The sequence below is a fragment of the Aptenodytes forsteri genome, unplaced genomic scaffold, assembly GCF_000699145.1.
Source record: "Aptenodytes forsteri isolate BGI_AS27 unplaced genomic scaffold, ASM69914v1 Scaffold15, whole genome shotgun sequence".
Classification (NCBI taxonomy): Eukaryota; Metazoa; Chordata; class Aves; order Sphenisciformes; family Spheniscidae; genus Aptenodytes; species Aptenodytes forsteri.
In genome coordinates, this window is record NW_008795129.1 from 10,908,203 (window position 1) to 10,927,243 (window position 19,041).

Below are 19,041 nucleotides of genomic sequence, written 5' to 3' on the forward strand. Positions count from 1 at the left end.
CCACTCCCGCGCGGCCACCGCCGCCTGCCGGCCGCGAGTGGAAACCGCGGCTGTCACCTGGACCCATAGTGCCGCCTACGGCCAAGGGGAAGGAAAGTGGGGCATGGGGGGCAGGGGGTCCTGGCAAGGGCAGAGGGCAGAGCGCTGGCTGGGGCAGCCTGCTCAGGGGGCTATGGGTGCGGGCAGCCTGTGGGGTCAATGGATGGGGCCCGTGGGGCAGGGGATGTGTGCTCCCCCCCAGGCCCCATCTGGCTGGACAACGTGCGGTGTGGGGGCAGCGAGGGCTCCCTGGCAGAGTGCGTCCACAATGGCTGGGGCACCAGCGATTGCCACCACGGTGAGGACGCCGGCGTGGTGTGCTCGGGACAGCGCCTGCCTGGCGCCCGCCCCCAGGCCACCACCTCTGGTCACCTGGGAGAGGTGAGTGCCCAGCAGAATGGACGGGGGGGCTGGGGCAGGTCTCTTTGACCCTTCCCCTTGTCCCCATCCTGCACACCCTGCCCCTGTGCCCACTGCAGCAGGTGCTGGGGCTGAGCCTGGAGGAGGTGCGGCTCAAGCCCATCCTGGCGCGGGCCAAGCTGAGCATGCCAGTGATGGAGGGTGCTGTGGAGGTGAAGCACAACGGGCGCTGGAGGCAGCTGTGTGACGCCGGCTGGACCAGGAACAACAGCCATGTGGTCTGTGGGATGCTGGGCTTCCCCCGGGAGAAGCATGTCAACACCAGCTTCTACCGGTAGGGATGCGAGAGAGCTGCATTGCAGCCATGGGGCGCGTGGGGCAGGGTGCCTGGCCGGGCATGCTGTGGGGGCAAGAGACCGGGGGGTGTCAGGGAAAAGATGCACATGTGAGTGGGTGTGTGGGGTGCTGGTATGGTCTGGCCATGCCTGGGTCCCCTTCTTGGGGCCTTGACGAGGGGCAGAGCTGGGCTCAGCAGCAGCCAGGGGCCCGTGGGGACAGTCACCGGCCATGGCCATCAAAGCGTGGGTGGAAGGAGAAGAGAGGCAAGTGGCCCTTGGCCCCTCCGCCCCCGCCTCGGGCTGGGGCTATAAATACAGCCCATAATGAGCCCCTGCCAGTGCCAGGAGTCGCGCAGTCCCGCCGGGGCACGCAGCACAGCCGGGCTTGGCATGGTAATTGCCAGTGGGGAGAGGACCTGTCTTCACCCTGCCGTCCTGTGGGAGGACACCCCCCCGCTCAGCTCCAGCTCCTACCATGGGGTGGCAGGGAGGGCAGGGATGATGGGGTGGGGGGTCCTAAGCCCTGCAGGGTTGGCACGGCCCCCTTCCAACCTCCTGTCTCTGTGCACCCACAGGAAGCTCTGGAACATGAAGCTGAAGGACCCCAACTCCAGGTAGGGCTCAGCCCTGGGTGGGCACCCAGCACGGACGTTGGGTGGAGGAGTCTCTGGCGCCCGAGCTGACGCTGGCCCCTGCTCCTCTCCCTCGGCAGCCTGAAGACCCTCAGCCAGAAGAACAGCTTCTGGGTCCACAGGGTGCGGTGCCAGGGTGCGGAGCCCCACCTGGCCCACTGCCCCACACAGGTGGCCCCACCAGCCCCCCGCCAGCATGCTTGCCCCCATGGCATGCACGCCATCGTCAGCTGCCTCCCCGGCCCTGCCTTCCAGAAGGGCACAGGCAAGGGCAGGACCAAGACCTCCCCGGGAAAGGTAAGCCCCAGCACGGCCCCATGCCCCATCCTGCTGATGGAGGGTCCCAGAGCTGGGCAGCACCCGGCCACCCTGTTTGCACCCTGCACAAGGTGCAGGCAGGTAGATGTGCCCTGGGGCCACTGACCGGCTGCTCCTCGTGCCCAGGTCCTCCCAGTGCGGCTGCGAGCAGGTACCCACGCCGGCGAGGGCCGGGTGGAGGTGCTGCGCCACGGGCAGTGGGGCACTGTGTGTGACAAGCAGTGGGACCTGGCCGCAGCCAGTGTGGTGTGCAGGCAGCTGGGCTACGGGACGGCAAAGCAGGCTCTGGTGGGAGCACAGATGGGCCAAGGTGAGGCACATGGTGTGGCAGGGACTTGGGGCATCACTGGGCTTGGAGGGGCACGATGGGGAAAGCCCCTGGTTTACTGGGTGCTGCTGGAGCATCCTGGGATGTCCAGGCAGCTCCAGCCTGCACTAGGATGGGGCTCCCCTGGCTGCTCCTGCCACAGTCAGCCCCGTGCCCGTAGGGAACCCCCAGACCAGGAGAAGGAGGGTGGGGGACATCCCTGCTCCAGGACAGGCACAGAGCAGGGAGCACTGACCCTCCATCTGCTTCAGGCCTAGGACCCATCCACATGAGTGAGGTGCAGTGCACTGGCCATGAGCGCTCCCTGGGTGAGTGCCGCTTCCAGGATGCCGAGCGGAGCGGGTGCCGGCACGAGGCTGACGCTGCCGTTCGCTGCCACGTGCCCCACATGGACTTCCAGAGCCAGGTGAGCCCCTGCCTTCTCCCCAGAGCCTGTGGAGCCCCAGCCCCATTGCACAGCCCCTGCCCCCCAAGCTCTGTGCCTGATGTGGATGCTCAGAGCAGCCCCAGGGTGGCCCAGCAGATGGGAGGACACAGAGCAGCACGCTGATGGGGAGCTGCAGGATGAGCTGGTGGCACAAGTGGTCTTGTGGGGAGGAAGGGAAAGAGAGGAAGGTGGGGGAGATGTTCAGCTGGATTGTGGTTAAACATTGGAACAGGCTGCCCAGGGAAGCGGTTGAGTCACCATGCCTGGAAATATTTAAAAGACGTGTAGATGAGGTGCTTAGGGACATGGTTTAGTGGGCATGGTGGTGTTGGGTTGGCAGTTGGACTCGATGATCTTAGAGGTCTTTTCCAACCTTAATGATTCTATGATCCTATGATTCTATGGATGCGTGGGGCTGCCTGCCCCATTGCAGCGCTGGGCGGGAAGGCTGGGGGTCTGCTCCACACTCCAGCTCAGCCTGTCTTTGCTCGCAGGTGCGGCTGGCCGGGGGCCGCAGCCCCGAGGAGGGTGTGGTGGAAGTGTTGGTGCCGGTGCAGGGACAGCTGCAGTGGGGCACGGTGTGCGGTGCGCAGTGGGGGCTGAATGAGGCCATGGTCGTCTGCCGGCAGCTGGGGCTGGGCTTTGCCAGCCATGCCCTCCAGGTGAGCAGGGTCCCAGCCTGGAGCCTGGGCTGCAAGGAGTCCAACGGGATGCATGGCGTGGGCATAGGGTGGCCAGGGGCTCTGGGATGGGACAGCCTGGGGCTACAAGCCCTGGTGGCAGCACTGGGGCAGGGGAGCTGGCAGGGGAGGCAGGGTGGGTGCTGACAGGGGGGTGTGAGGGCTGGTCCGAGCGCTGTGCTCTTCCTCTGCCCAGGAGACGTGGTACTGGGCAGGCAGCCCCAATGCCACCCGGGTGGTGATGAGTGGGGTGCGCTGCGCCGGCACCGAGCTGGCCCTCCAGCAGTGCCAGCGCCACGGCCCTGTCCACTGCCCCAGCGGTGGGGGACGCTTCTCGGCGGGGGTCACCTGCATCGCCCGTGAGTACCAGGAGCCCATGCGGTACCGCTGGGAGGGAGCACCCCCCCTTCTCTGGCACAGAGAGCGGGGAGGGGCTATGCAGGGTAGGGATCCCCTGCTCCATCCCCACCGATCCCCTCCGTGCCAGATGCCCCAGACCTGGTGATGAACGCCCAGCTGGTGCAGGAGACAGCCTACCTGGAGGACCGGCCGCTGGGGCTGCTGTACTGCGCCCATGAGGAGCGCTGCCTCTCCCGCTCCGCCGACCACATGCACTGGCCCTATGGCCACCGCCGCCTCCTCCGCTTCTCCTCCCAGATCCACAACCTGGGCAGAGCCGATTTCCGACCCAGGATGGGGCGTCACGCCTGGACCTGGCACCAGTGCCACCGGTGAGTGGCCCATGGGCAGGGGCTGGCAGGGGGCTGTCCCCTCCCCACGCCAGGCAGGGCACGGTGGCACCCGTCCCGCAGAGGCTGGCCCGCCTGGGGTAATTAGCAGCGTCCACGCCGGCACTGTCATTACAGCTTTATTTGGCTTCAAGGCTGTAATTTGCTCAGAGCCTCTGGGTGCTGCCTGCTCCTGGCTGGGTCATGCTCCCCGGCCGGGCACCGGCCCCGTGCTCAGCCCCTGTCCCCGCAGGCACTTCCACAGCATCGAGGTCTTCACCCACTACGACCTGCTGACGCTCAACGGCTCCAAGGTGGCTGAAGGGCACAAGGCCAGCTTTTGCCTGGAGGACACCAACTGCCCCGAGGGTAGGTGCCAGCAGCAGAGCCGCCCCCATCCTGCTCCCCAAGGGGTCTCTGCCCATGCCCTCCCTCCCCTCCCCTCCCTCCCTCAGGGCTGCAGCGACGCTTCGCCTGCGCCAACTTTGGGGAGCAGGGTGTGAGCGCGGGGTGCTGGGACACCTACCGCCACGACATCGACTGCCAGTGGATCGACATCACTGATGTGCCGCCAGGCAGCTACACCTTCCAGGTATGGGGACGGAGGGGCAGGGTGTGCCTCAAGCCACCGGAGCTCAGGGCTGGGGGCCATCCTCCATGGGCACCACCAGCACCCCTCACCCTGCACATCGGGGTGCTGCTCTGCACCCCACGGTGCATGCCACAGCTCTGCCTGGCCAAGGCACGGCAGTGGTGCCCCCAACCCTGCCCCTCGCCCTCCCCAGGTGGTTGTGAACCCCAAGCATGAGGTGGCCGAGTCAGATTTCTCCAACAATGTGATGCGGTGCCAGTGCAAGTACGACGGGCAGCGCATCTGGATGCACGGCTGCCACACAAGTATGGAAGGACGGGAGCAGAGGGGGCATGGCGGGCAGGGTGGGGGGAAGTGGCAGGACTGGGGGTCCTGCAGGTCCTGTGTCCCCCCCACCAATGCCATCACTGTCCCCAGGCGATGCTTACGGCGCCGACGTGGTGAGCGATCTGGAGCGACGGGAGCGCCTGGCCAACAACCTCGTATGATCCCCCGGCATCGGCACGCTCCCGGCAGCACTGCGGGGTAGCTCAGCTCCCGCACCCCAGCCCCTGTGCCCCGGCAGCACCAGACTGAGCTCAGGGACTCGAAGACTTTTGTATTCATTGATGCTGCTGCAGAGAATGAAGACAAGCACCGGGGCCGGCAGGGAGTGCCCCGGGGTGCCCAGCCCCGTGCTGCTGGCAGGACCTGTGAGAGGGGCCCGGGTACCGCAGCAGCCCTCACCTCTGCAGCTCCGGTGCCCCCCAGGACGACTACCTCAGCCTGCCCGCCTGGCCCCCCAGTCCCAGCAAACTCAGGACAGGCTTTGGCCAGTGCCACCCGTGCACCAGTCCTGTCCTCAATAAAGGTGCTCTGTGATGGAAGAGGGGTGCTGTGCAACAGGAGAGGGGGTACCCCCTTATCAACCCCACCATCCCCTGCTCTTTCCCCTGCGCTCTTCCGCACCAAGACCATGAAGCTGGTCCCCAGCCGGGAACAACCCTGGTCCAGGCGATGTCCCCCCGGCCAGGCAGTGTCCCCCCTCTGCCACCCAGGGCCACCAGCCCCTCGGCTGCTTGCGTGTGGCTGGTGCCAAGCGGCTCCAGCTCACCGCCAGCGGTCCCTGCCAGCCAGGGCACCCTGGCCCTGAATTGACTGAACCCATGCATGCAAAGGGACCCGGCCAGCTCTGTGGCAGCGCAGGCCAGCAGCCAGCCCACCGGCTGCTACGGCTGCAGCCACCATGCCGGGCTTTCCCAGGCTGCCCTGGCAGCTTCCCAGCCCCAGGAGCAGTGATGGGGGCCACTCTGCCACTTGAAGCCCTTGCTCCTGGGCACAGGGTGGGGACACCGTGCCCTTGCTCTCTGTGTTTTTTTTCCTCCCGTGGTTTCTGGCAAATTTTTTTTAAAGGAAATAAATGGGAATATTCGCCACCAACCCACACTCTGTACTGACCAGCTCCCAGCAAGCCAGCTACTGGGCAGCTCTCCTTGCACATCCCTACCTGTCCCTACCTTGCCAGCAGACACCAGCCCAGGGTGGGGGGCTGCCAGCACCCACCTTGGCCCTGCACAAACAGAACAGGCTGGGTTGTACCCACATGTGACGGTCCCCACACGTGGAGGAGCTGCTGGGGACAGCGGTGACACGCTGGGGTGGCCCGAGGGCAGGGGCCATGGCGAGGTGCGTGCTGGCAGAGGCTTGCTCCGCCATGGTCGGGGTTCAAGGGATGCCGGATGGTGGGGAAGATGCTTTCAGCTTGAGAGCAGCTTTGCGCCCTGAAATTTCCACTTGCCAAGCCACAAGTGGCCGGGAAGCAGCAGCCGAGACGGCTCCCAGCTGGCAGCGTCACTGGTGCAGGGGCAGGCAGCCACCGCCGCCGCAGGCAGCCACCGCCGCAGGGTCGTGACCGGCTCCACCGCCGCCAAGCTGGGGGAGAGCCAGGGGACACGGGGCAGCCACACAAGCCCTTCAGCGCAGGCTGGGGCGAGTCAGCCACAACTGAAAACACGCAAACCGCTGGCAGGGGTGGCGGAAAAGCACCGTCCCCACCTGCTGCGAAAGGCACGGGACCCCCACAAATTGTAGCCCCGAGAGTTTGGGGGGCTACAGGGCAGGAGTGCTGGGGCACACAGAGCTGTTTTTTGGTTGCTGAGAGACGATGCAAAGCAGAGGAGCCAAAGGCAGGTCCCAGCTGCCAGCTCGCGCCCCCACCCCAGGGCAGGGCAGGAAGCCTCCACCCCGCCCGTGCAGCCACATGGAAGTAAACAGGGTCCCTGCCAGCACATTCCTGCCCGCTGCCTTGCCCGACCCCTCCTGCCTGCGCCCCCCACCCACCTGTCAGCCCCGCTGTTTGGGGCCGCAGCTGCTCCATGGAAGTAAACAGGGTCCCTGCCAGCACATTCCTGCCTGCTGCCTTGCCCGACCCCTCCTGCCTGCGCCCCCCACCCACCTGTCGGGGACACCCATCACCTGGGAGGGGTGGACATCCCCACAGCGGCAGGGACCATGCACGGCAGCCGCCAGCATGCACACCCTCCCCCAGCACGCAGGGGCACAGAGAGCCACAGCCCAGCCAGGCAGATAAAATAAATGGTATTTATTAGCAAAATAAAGGACAGAAACTCTCGCTCGCAAGGCCCTGCCAGGTGGCCAGGGCCGCCCCACATGGCCCCACGTGCTCGCTGCCGAGCTCCCCGCATCCCACCGGCTGCTCCCGCTGCAGCAGGCAGCACAGGGGTTCCTGCCCTGGGCAGAGCGGGCAGTGTTGTCTGACGGCGACAGCATCCGCATGGCACCAACCAGCCTGCGCGCACCCTTCTCAGCCCCTTTGGTGGAGCAGCCCAGTACTTTGGGATGCAGTGCAGCATCCGTCCCCGCTCCGAGATGCAGGGTGCCCTGCCTGCCTGCAGAGAGGTTCCCAGCAGGGGTAAGGTGCAGCCTCCTGACTCACTCCCGGCCCTCCCAGGCATCCTCCCGCTGCTTGTTCTCCAGGCGCTTCCTCTCTGCAGAGACAAAAGGAGGGTCAACCCCATGTCCCCATCACCCCACAGCCACCCACTTCCCCGCAGAGGTGGCCAGGGCCCACCCTGGCGCAGCCCCCTCCCACCCAGCACCCCGTGGGAAGGTGCATCCACGGGGAGGGTCCCCCCACACCGCAGCCCCCCAGGCATCCAGATCTCACCCCGGGCTTCTTGCAGCTTCCTCCGCTCGGCATCTCGCTGGGCTGGGGTCTGGTTGCTGCGTACCCCCAGGGCACCGATCACCAGCCGCCTGGCTAGGGCGGCTGATGTTTCAGGGCGCTCCTTGGCCGGCTGCAGGTAGTCTGTGTGAGCGGAGATGCGGAACATCAGTAGGGGCATCCCAGGAGGGAGGGGGGAGCTGGCACGGCTCCGCAGCACTTAGGCGCTTAGGCCGGCTGCCCCGGCCCTCCCCAGTTATTGGGATCAAGATGCTGCAGCACAAGCACCATGGCACAAGCCAGCACGGGGCAGCATCACTCACCGGAGTATGCCCTGGCTTTGGCTTTAGAGGCACGGGTGCCCTGGGAAAGCGGGCGAGTCTTCACCATCAGGTGCTTGGTGCTGAGGGCATCGCGTGCTGCAGGGAGAGAGCAGCGGCATCTGCGTGTGGGGTCAGCCCCATGCCCAGGATCCGGCCGCAGGAGAGGCAGGGATGTCTCCCCTCTGCCCGTCCCCAGCCGAACTGGGAGCGGTACCTGTTATTGGGCTGGAGAAGATGCCCAGGGCATGCGTATCGTCCACCCACTTAATATCAAAGCCTTTTTTCCTGCCAGAGAGAGGGAAGCTCAGCAAGGCATCGGCACCTGGTGGGCAGGGGTCTGGAGCAGAGCCCAGGCAGGGGACCCCAGCGCCGGGGACGGAGCATTGCCGGCAGACTCACTGATAGCTGCAGAAGACACGCAGCAAGTCCTCGGTGCGGAAATCCGAGGGGAAATCATAGATCTCAATGACGTGGGGCAGCTCGGCATCGCTGAGGTCCGGTGCAGCAGGCTCGGCCCCGTAATAGTCGAAGCGGGGTGACTGCCGACTCTCCTGGTGCTTCTCGCCCCCCGAGAGCTGCAGGGATGGGAGAGGCACAGCACTGAGCAACCCATGCCCGCCCGCCCCACGCAAGCTCCCGATCCATGGCAAGCGCTCCCCAGGAAGCGGTCCGGCCCCTGCCCCCCGCCCCAGCACTGCAGATGGATTCATGGCGTTGAGATATTAGGAGTTATCGACCGGGGCTCTCACACCATGCACTTGCTTTTCACATTACCAGCATCCCTTCACTTGCCACGCTCTGCAGTCCCGCCGGGGACGTGGTGGGAATGGCACCGGTGAGACAGCGCGTGCACCCCCAAGCACATCCCTCCTTCCACAGTGACGTGCTGACCCGAAATACATTTGGAGAACAACAAGGAGCAGAACAGCAAGGCCAGGAGGACAGACTGATGTCTGCCCGCTGCATGGGAGCACCAGGCTCAGCATGCTCCAGCTGTAGCGCACACACCAGAGCAGCCCGTCGGCACCCAGACGCTGAGATGGAAAAGCCAGCGCTCCCCTGAGGAGCAAGTTCTGGTGGTTAATCACCTGCGCAGCTAAAAATTTATGCCTTGTTTCTCATTTGAATTTGTCTGGCTTCACTTTCCAGCCAGCGGTTCTTGTTCTGCCTCTCTGCTGGATTAAAGAGCTCTCGGTCCCTGGTACCCTCCCCGTGATGGCATTTACTCACACTAATCAAGCCCCTTCTCAATCTTCTTCGTGATAAGCTAAACGGGTTGTGCGCGTTTAGTATCTCACAGCGGGGCGCTTTCTCCAGCCCTAAAAGATGATGGCTGTAGCACTTTTCTACCTCTCCCATTTTTCAACCTTCATTTTAAAATACAGGCAGCAGTCACCCACTGCCATGAGATGAGGGACACAGCTGCCCCCTGCTCCCCTCCGCCCCGCAGCATTGGTGCCGGTGGGCACCACTTGCTGCACCTCTGCTTTCCAAACCATGCCGTGTCAGTGGCCGAGGGGATACACAGCCCCGCTCTGGCTGCAACACCGGGCCAGGCACAGCCCGAAGCTGGCAGCAGCTCCCCCGTCCCCTGCCCCGGAGCATGGGGCCGGCGCGGTGCTGGGGAGCGAGTACATAACTCAGCCGGGTTCCCAGCCCGATCCCCCAAGTGATCGTAGCAGAGCACACCACGGCTGGAAGGTTAGAGTCCATAAATCCCAGCCAGCTCAATCAATAAAAAGTGCTCATTCCGACAATTTTATGGGGAAGATGGATTCACGGCAGGTGAGGGGGTGCTGCCAGGGCGGCTGGATGCCGGTGGAGGGGAGAGCTGAGTTATGGAGCTCACGGGACAGGTTAACATTGCTGGCAGAGCTGCCTGCCCCGCCACCATCGCCCATTAACTGAGGACACCCCATGTGGGGCTGCACACTCATCCAGCACGCCCTGCCCGCTTGGGGGACGCGAAGGAGCTGTCCCTGGGCAGGATGAAGCCCTGCGGTGCCGCTTGAGGGAGCAGAGCACTCAGGTAGTGCCAGGTGCCGGGAATATGATTAGAGAGCGGGAGTGCTGAGTGCTGGAGCGGTCCGTGACCTTCACAAAACACAAAGTGTGGCGGGGCAGCAAGGACGGGAGCCATCTGGCAGCCGGGCTCAGCCGCGCAGCAGGCATGGCTCAACAGGTCCCCCCACGCTGCCAGCCTGGGCACGCAGGGTGCCCACAGCCCCCCAGCTGTGGGGTGGTGCAGGGAGCGGGAGCCAGGGTACGGCCCCCAGCCCTGGCAGGCACCCAGTGCTGGGAAGGGTCCGCTGATGGACAGACAGACGGATGGCAGAGACAGGAGGCCACGGGAAATGAAGCCTGTCCATCACACCTCGCTGCTCTCTAAAGATGCATCGTCGCTGCAGCACGTTAGAGGGGCCGCTCGCTTACACTCCCACTCGCTCGCTGAGAGCACACCTCCAGAGTTGGAGGGGAGGTGTGCGCCGGCACGCACGCACCACGGCCCCTGGCACGCACGCACCACGGCCCCCGCCCCGCCACGCCGGCTGATGGAGAGTCCACCAAGCCTGCAAGGAAACGGTCGCAGTGCTTAATTACCCTCTGCATTCAAAGTGATTTTTACTCTGAATTTATCTGGTTTCAGCTTCCAGCCAATGGATCTCACTATGGTGTTTTTTCCTGCTAGATTAAAGAGCCGTCCGCTATCAGAAATCTCTCCTCCACACAGAATGTCATAAATCTTGCTCTCTGCCGGCTATCCACAGCGCATAAGGATTCGGTTATGAGGAATAACGCTACTAATTTTCTTGTCCTTTTTGTTAATTAACAACGGCTCCATCTCCCTATGAGCCTGCACCCTCCCCGAGCAGCCGTGTCCACCTGCCGAGAGCTGCCGAGAGCTCGGAGGGCTCGAGAAGCACCAGGCTCGACATGGGAATCTGCAGGGGAGTGAAGATGGCAACTTTTAATTGATAAATCCCTTTTTCAGGTTCTTATTCATCCATTTTGAGAAGCTCCCTGGAAAGCTCAAACTTTGCTCAAAGCTTGTGCACGGGGGAGCTAACGCGGATGCTCCAGAGCTGTTCACAGTTAGCATCAGTGCTGCACGGCACAACCTTGCCCACAGCATCCTACGGCTGTACCATAACACAGGCCCTCCCTGACCTGCCTCCCCAGCGGGGCCAGGCAGCCACCCTGCTGTGCCTGAGGACGAAGCCATGCCCCTTGTGCCAGCCCACGGAAAGCCAGTGCCAGCACCACATGCACCAGCTGCTGTTGGAGCAGCAGCGCCGTCCCCCTTGCACCGGTGCTCACCACAACCTCCCAGCTGGAGGGTGGGGGACCGCAGCTGGGGGGAGCAGTCAAGCAGGGATGGGGGTACCCAAAGCTCTTCCACATCTCCATCCGAGCAGCCCCAGAGGCGAACCCTGTGTGCCCCACACCCTGTCCCAGCCCCACGCCAGGCTTGGCGAGGGCACACCAGCCCAAGCACAGCCCCAAGGACGAGGTGGGTACCAGTGCTCCTCAGTAACAATGCTCTTGAGTTAACCTCATCCCTTCCCAGAAGTTGTTATCAGGCACCATCCACCACTTCACACCCTGCTTCCAGCCCGGAGTGGATGGACGCTGGCTGCAACAATATTAGCGCTGTTTGTTACTTTGGGCACATTAATCCAGCTGGAGGGTGGGGGACCGCAGCTGGGGGGAGCAGTCAAGCAGGGATGGGGGTACCCAAAGCTCTTCCACATCTCCATCCGAGCAGCCCCAGAGGCGAACCCTGTGTGCCCCACACCCTGTCCCAGCCCCACGCCAGGCTTGGCGAGGGCACACCAGCCCAAGCACAGCCCCAAGGACGAGGTGGGTACCAGTGCTCCTCAGTAACAATGCTCTTGAGTTAACCTCATCCCTTCCCAGAAGTTGTTATCAGGCACCATCCACCACTTCACACCCTGCTTCCAGCCCGGAGTGGATGGACGCTGGCTGCAACAATATTAGCGCTGTTTGTTACTTTGGGCACATTAATGTCATTTGGAAAATTACCGGTTTGACGCTACTGATTTAAAATGCAATAAGGGATATCCAGCCTCGCTGCAGAAGCCGAGCTTTCCTGCCGTTCGCGAGGAAAACGGTGTGGGTCCCGGCGCTAAGCAGCTAATTGTAGTAAATTCAGCTGCATGCGTGCGGGAGCGGATGGTAATGAGCCACAGCTGATTAAGAAGCCGTAGTTTCGAGGAAACATCCCGTTGCTATTTCAATGGGAGCCCATATGTCTCAGCCCGTTTCTTTATCACCAGCCCTGGTTTCACAAGGGTGCAGTTGCAGTTTATGGCGCTCGAGCAGGTTTTACTGGGTACACTTTATGTACCATAGAGGGAAGATCTCCCCCAACCTTCACCAGCACCGTGGGACAGGATGGGAACCAGCTGGCAGGGAAGGTGGAGATCCCAGGCATTTCGGCACCGCAGGCAGCTCACACCCTCGGGGACGGCTGGCAGTGACAGCAGGCAGCACAGCCAGGCTGGCCACATGCCCTGGGTGCAGCCTGCCCCCACCATGCACCCACCCTGGAGGACACAGGGACAGCTGCCCCCCATGGACCCCTGTCCCCACATCCCAGCAGGCAGCAGCCACCGTCCCTGCAACTCCCCGCGGGCGCCGGCTCGCAGGACGTACCTCCTCCAGTAGGCGCGGGTCCAGGCAGTCCCCATCGTCGTTGAACAGTGCATCCCAACTCTCCTCAGCGCCTGGGCTGGCCTGGCTCAGGGTCCCGGCACTGGCCTGCTCTGCCTTTGGGGAGCCACTGCGGAGAGCTCCCTCTTCCTCCTCGGCCTTCCGGCTGCACCAGTGCTGCTGCAGTGAGCCCGCATCCTCATCTGCCCCCGCCGGCTCCTTGGCCCAGGCCGCAGGCGAGAGCCCCTCTACGCTGCGGCGCAGCAGCTCCAGGGGCAGCGGGGGCTCGTGGCTCTCCGGGGGTGCCCCTTCCCATGCGCTGCTCGCCAGCTCCTCGCCAGCACCCAGCAGGCCACTCTCAGCCCCAGCACTGCCGTCTGTGCAGGCAGAGGTGCTGCCCGCTCCCTCTGCAGCGGGCACTGGGACGCCCTCCCCACCAAGATGCCCGGCCCCAGCAGTGCTCTCCTCCTTGCTGGGTGGGAGCTGGGATGGGCTGCCCACCTCCTGCCTCGGGGTATTCTCCCCAGGGAGCACTGGCACATCACCCATGCCACCCCTCAAGCGCTCGGTTTCACAGTCAGCTCCTGGTACATCTGAGGTGCTCTCCCCAGCAAGCTCAGCCATGCCTCCCTGCCTCTCCTCTTCCTCCTCCTCTGCTGGCACCCCAGCGGCATAGCCCTCGCTCTGCCCTGCCAGGAGAAACCCCCCAGGCTCCCTTTCCTCTCCCTGGGCTTTCGGACCTGTAGCCTCCCACATCAGCCTGGGCATGCTGCCCCGGTCGTCTGCCCCTGCCGGCGGCAGGACACCATCTCCCAGGCACTGGGAGAGGTCCCCACCTGGAGCTGGGGCACTGTCCCCCAAATGCTCCGACACGCCACTTGGCCCTGTCCGACACACTGGCGTTGGGCTAGCAGGGGGTGTTGGGCTAGCGGGGTTGCCTCCAGGCTTGGGGGTATCCTCCATGGCCCCAGGCTGGGCACTCGGTGGGGACGGAGGGTCAGGCTTGGTCCTCATCATCCAGCGGCCACGGCTGAGCTCCCCAAGTCCTTCATCATGGGATGCTTTGTCCTGCCCATCCCAGGGCTGGGCAACTGGTGGATCCAGGCACAGCTCCTGCATGCTGGGTGATGCACCCAGGCTCTCCAGTGTGATGGGGCAGCTGCCTCCCGGCCTCCGGCAGTGCCCAGCAGAGGCTGCCCGCAGCTCCTTCGGGCTGGCATCCACCTTGCTCTCCCTCCTCACCACTCTGCCCGCCTGTGTCCTGGCACGGGGGCTTCGCCTCTGCCCCTCGCCACTGCCTGGGCAAGCGTCCTGTGCTAGGCAGTGGTTCTTGGGGTCCCGGCGATGCCCGGCTGGCATGTCACCTGCCGCTTGTGCTGCTCTCTCTCGCCGCGCTTTGGGCACATAGAGGGCCATGTCAGGCTTCCTGCGGCGCGGCCGGCCACCCTCTGCCTCCTGCTGCATGGTGCCACCACTGCCTGCCGAGGAGAGACAGCGTCACTGCCCTGCCCACATCCCAACAGCCCCGCAGCCGGGCACACGGTGGGCAGCCCCTGCCCGGGTCAGTGGGTCAGGGCCCCAGCCTGGCACCCACCCTCACTCCCATAGCAGCCGGCACACAGTGATGGACAGTGGAGCCCCAACACTGCCCCCACAGATGGGGTTTGGCACCCGGAGCACCCCACAGACTTACAGCCTTCGGTGGGGCGTACCGGGCTATGGGCGAAGCAGGGAAACCCTGCCAGCATCACCGAGGCGCCTGCCCCGCTCTGGCGGCTACTGCCTGGGACCCCCCAGCCCCAGGGGCCAGCGGCCACAGCTGAAGCAGGGCACAGAGCCCTTGCACCATTCATGCATCAAAAATCTTGGAGAAGGCCGTGGCAGCTGTGGAGCACCAGAAACCAAACCCCAGCCCGGGGACACCTCGGCACGGGACCACGGCTGCCACCCTGGCACGCTGCAGCCCCGCTCACCTACTGCCCCATCCCGGCAGAGATTTATTTTTCATCATCTTTGGCAGAAGCAGGCATGCTGCGAGCTGCCAGGCGCCCCTGCCCCTATAAATATGCATCAGGCAGGGTTTATGGAGACGGATGGTGTGGGGGGCTGCGCTGCGGTTGAGGAGAAGGCAGAGCGGGGCCGGGCCGGGGCCCCGTGATTAATCACTGCCCACTCTGTTTAGGGGGATTCATCACGGGCCGCTGTCAGGTAAATCACTGGAAAAACACCTCTTCAGTAATTAATGTGAAGTGACGGATGGACAGCCCCCGGGCCCATTAATCTGGACCATCAGCGCCAACCGAGATTATGAATGTCAGGATGCATAAACTGCCGGTGGATCAATAGGGCCAGGAATCCATCCAAGGCTCTCATTTCCGAGGCACCTCCGGTACATTAGCCTCTCCTCCACGCAGCCTCCGACCGAGGCGCGAACGGTCCCCGCGGCCCCTCACCGACAGCCGGCAGCGGTGCCAGGAAGGCGAGGGGAGGCCTACTGCTGGCTGGAAAGCGGCTGGGGCTGCCCGTGCCACACGGCATCATCCCCTCCTCCTGATGGAGGGATGGACGGACGGCTGCCTCAGCGTGATGGATGGGTCTCTCACGGCTCTCTGGAAACCACCGGCAAGCCCAGGCAGGGCAGTGCTCCCCAGCATCACCACGGCACCCGTGCCTGCACCTCGTGCCACGGTGATGCTGGGCACTGTCCTGGGGCTGCCCCAACCATTTTTCTGTCTCCACAGCTCTTGTCATTTTTTTTCCCCCTCTTTGATACACTAATTTTGCTGGCAGAATGATCCCCTTTATCTTTATCGACCATGAGAAAGGAACATATCCTACAAACCCTCCAAGGTCTGGATTAGTCATTTTTCACCGAGGCATTATACATTTTCTCACCAAGCGGCAGCCTGTGTGCCGGAGGGGAGGGGGCACTGGGAGCCCCCTCAGCACCACCATTTCCAACCACGCAGAGCTTCCAACTGCACCAAAGCACGTCCTGCTAAAGGACTTTTCCCGGCCAAGCCCAGAGTTTCAGCCCATGGGACATCACCAAACCCCTGGGGGGGATCACTGATCCCCCCGGGCTCTGCTTCCTGAGGATTTCCAGCATGGGGAGCAGCCACAAACAGCATCGCTCCACGCACATCCCAAGTCACCTCCAAGAAAAGCCTTCACATGCAGGATTTATGGGCTCCTCGAAAGCTTGCCGTTCACCTTGCCTCACCCTCCAAAGCAGATGGTGCAGCATTAGCCAGACGTCTGGTGCTGGGAGCATCCTCTCCCTGCACAGACACACCTCTGCCTGCTGCACGCTGCCAGGGAAGAGCCGCTTCCCACAGCCTGGGGAGAAGCACAGCAAGGTGGTGGCTGGCCCAGGCTGGCAGGGATGCTGCAGCACTTTTTTCTTCCCCACAGGGCAGCACACTTCCTACCCCCAGCCTATTACACACTTCATCGATGCCATGGCCACGCGTCGGCACCAACCGATTTCACGCTCCGGGAGGCAGAGCAACAGCCCTGGCTTCGGGTCTCATTCACACTATGCTGGACAGGGCAACCCCGCCACTTCCAGACTCCAGGACCAAGCTTGTCCCGCAAAGCCAGGCAGCGATGGGCAGCACATCCCCAAAAGGGCCTGTGCTGCCCTGGGTGCTGCCCCACTTTTCGGAGCTGGCTAGCAAAACAGCTTGGCATTGCGGCACCAAGTAGGGAAAGGCAGCCCCGGACCAGGCATACCACAGTACCATGGTAAACATGGCAGTGGGAGCGCTGCCCAGCTGCCTGGCACATAATGCCCACCAGCCCAGCGCAACACAGGCACACGCTCCCCTCGCACCGTCCCCAGGAACACGCTGCTCATGGGGAGCTTGTGCTCATGGCTCGAGTTTGTGAGGTCTCAGAGCAGCTGCTTGGGAGATATGCCAGCCTGAGCTTCTCCTCTAGCGACTGTCTGCAGCACAGACAGGCAGCGCTTTCTCCCTGATTTCTCTCCCCCTCCTCTTCAGGGAAGGACCCCACAAACAACAGCAAAACAGGGCTGACCACGTCGCAGACCCTACTTCATGCTGCACAGCGCATCGCCAAATTCCCCCATCATCTGCATCCCCACCCAGCAGGTGAGGACACCTACGGCGCAGCTCTGATGGCAAAGCCAGGGCTCCTGCTGCCGGCAGAGACACCAGCCACGGCCTGTCGTGGGGAGCCTGGGGACAGGCACGGATGCCGGGCTGCGGGGCTCACACAGAGCGTGCCAGTTCCCGGAAAAGTTTTGGTGCCACCCAGCACCCTCCCAGCAGGCTGCCGCATTTCCTGGCAGGGAGCTGTATTTTTAGCCTCCGAGGTTTCTAATTCCACTCAATCCATACTCCCATCGATAGAGCAGATAACCTTAAAGCCTTGACGGTGAACGGGGACGGCAGCACCGGGGGACCGGGAGCCTTGGGGGACTGCACGCAGCCTCGGCATGCAGCTCGCGCACCCGCAATGTCACTCTTCATAGCTTGCTGCAGATTGGGCTCTTTGGAGGGGGGAAAAAAAATATATAATAACAAGACTAATAAAAAGGCAGGTACAAGGAGATTCTAAACAGCCCCACTGGGGAACCCGCCACTCACAGGGCTCATCCCATGCCAGGCACGTGCCGCAGCACGCTCACCGACTGCACAATGCTGGCACCTGGCAGCCTGGGTAAGGATTGTCAGAGGTTTTGGTTACCCTTTACCTCTCCTGCTCTCAGCAGAGCTCCAGACCAGCCTGCCCAGCTCACACAGCAGGTGACGGGACCAGGGAAGGACCCGGCTACCTAGTGGGGAGAGGTAGAGCACAGGAAAGAACACAGAGCCACCGGCACAAGGCAAAGCAAAGTGCTTCAAGGAGCGGAGAGCCACGTCCCATTCGACGCCTGCCTGCAGCCCCACGGGCTTTAAGACGTCCCTGTCCCCTGCTGCTGGGAGAAAGATGCTCTCCAGCAGCCGGAGCAAACACTGGCTATGCAAGGAGGCAGTGAAGGCATCAAAGGCACTGAGAAAAGAGAGAGATTTCAATCGTGCCTTTCACTTGCGATGCTCTTAGGAGATACCTGGAACAAGAGAAGGGGAATGTTTCAGACAGGAGGGGGATTTGTAAGTCGATAGTGTCCCCTCGCAGCTGCGGGGGGAAAAAGGGACAACAAACCAGCAGAAGGAGTTAACAGACAGAGGGCTAAGGGGAATACAAAGGACTTTACAAATATACCCAGGCAGAATCAGCACAAAAGTGAAAAGGTCTATTAATAAACAAGGAGGGAGAGAAAATTAATGACGGCTCAAAAATAAAGATGACTCAAAAGGGCGAAATTACTGTTTTTAACCAGAAAAATGCAACTGAGGCGGAGGCCTCGCAAAAACAGCTGCAGGGAAAGCAAAAACAGCATCTCCACAGAGACACGGTCACCTGGCCGACGTGGCCAGTGCCGAGACGAACCGATTAACCCGCCGACACACACACGATGCCAGGAAGAAACCAATGCCCTGGCGATGGGCAGAGCAAACCAGGCACTGATTTTCTGTGCAAGAAAGGACAATAAAACCATAGTCGGGTGCAGGATAAACCCTGTGCCCATCCTTAGCGCAGAACATAATGTCTGGAGGAAAAAGCCTGCACACCCACCGCGACAGGCTCCTGGATGAAGGACGTTGGCTTGCCCAGTGGTAGTTATTTCAGAATAATTGCTGGGCAAAGCTTATGGATAAGGCAAGCGAGATGCAATTTAGCTGAACTTCAGGGTATCGTTTTATACCATCTCCCAAACTATTGCTTGAATAGTGAATTGTAATTATATTTCTAGATGATACTGAGCAGAGAGGTGTGGCAAACACTGGCCAGAGCAGAGAAATGATTCAAAGGATCCGAGAAATGTAGGCAGGAAACAAAACGAGACCCAGCCTGGGAAAATGAAGGTAAAATAACCTGAAGCAGCTACTCTGTGGGCAGGAGCAGCCTGGAAAGCAAAGCCCAGAGCCCTGGGTGTGCTCAAACCAGAAAGCGAGTGGCCGGGACGACCACACCAAAACATGCAAGGGGCAAAAACCAGACACTGGCATTATGCCACAGGCCACCCCAGGGCTGCGACAGCCCCATGGTGGACAGCACACAGAGCCCCGCAGGCAGCACGAAGGATGGAGGGGACGCCGAGGGCAGGCAGGCAGCCGTGAAAAACAGCGTCCAGCGCCTGGGAGCATGTTTTACTAGCCATGGGAGCCCAGTGCACCGAGCACCCAGGGATGCCGTATAACTCCCCTGCCCCCAAGGGCTGTCACTGCTGGCATCGCCCCGTGACTCAATAGGTTGGGGAGAGTTATGGGGTCTGCAACGTGCTATGTTACCCTGGTGCTCCAGGGGCTGCGTGCCAGTGGGGTGGGGGTCGGGGCTGGGACAGCGGGGTGGGGGACAGGGCAGGGAC

General features: G+C 62.6%; 1 protein-coding gene across 1 annotated transcript in view; it reads left to right on the forward strand.

Moving 5' to 3' along the window:
• Window positions 1-4,930, forward strand: part of LOXL4 (lysyl oxidase like 4) — a 5,137-nt gene extending 207 nt beyond the window's left edge. The window contains exons 2-15 of the mRNA XM_009278042.1: window positions 39-101; window positions 242-420; window positions 519-733; window positions 1,313-1,351; window positions 1,450-1,666; window positions 1,814-1,997; window positions 2,267-2,421; window positions 2,937-3,104; window positions 3,319-3,481; window positions 3,610-3,853; window positions 4,104-4,219; window positions 4,306-4,442; window positions 4,636-4,747; window positions 4,860-4,930. Coding sequence (XP_009276317.1) covers window positions 39-101; window positions 242-420; window positions 519-733; window positions 1,313-1,351; window positions 1,450-1,666; window positions 1,814-1,997; window positions 2,267-2,421; window positions 2,937-3,104; window positions 3,319-3,481; window positions 3,610-3,853; window positions 4,104-4,219; window positions 4,306-4,442; window positions 4,636-4,747; window positions 4,860-4,930 — 2,063 coding nt within the window. The remainder of the gene's footprint in view (window positions 1-38; window positions 102-241; window positions 421-518; window positions 734-1,312; window positions 1,352-1,449; window positions 1,667-1,813; window positions 1,998-2,266; window positions 2,422-2,936; window positions 3,105-3,318; window positions 3,482-3,609; window positions 3,854-4,103; window positions 4,220-4,305; window positions 4,443-4,635; window positions 4,748-4,859) is intronic.
• The last annotated feature ends 14,111 nt before the right edge of the window (window positions 4,931-19,041 follow it).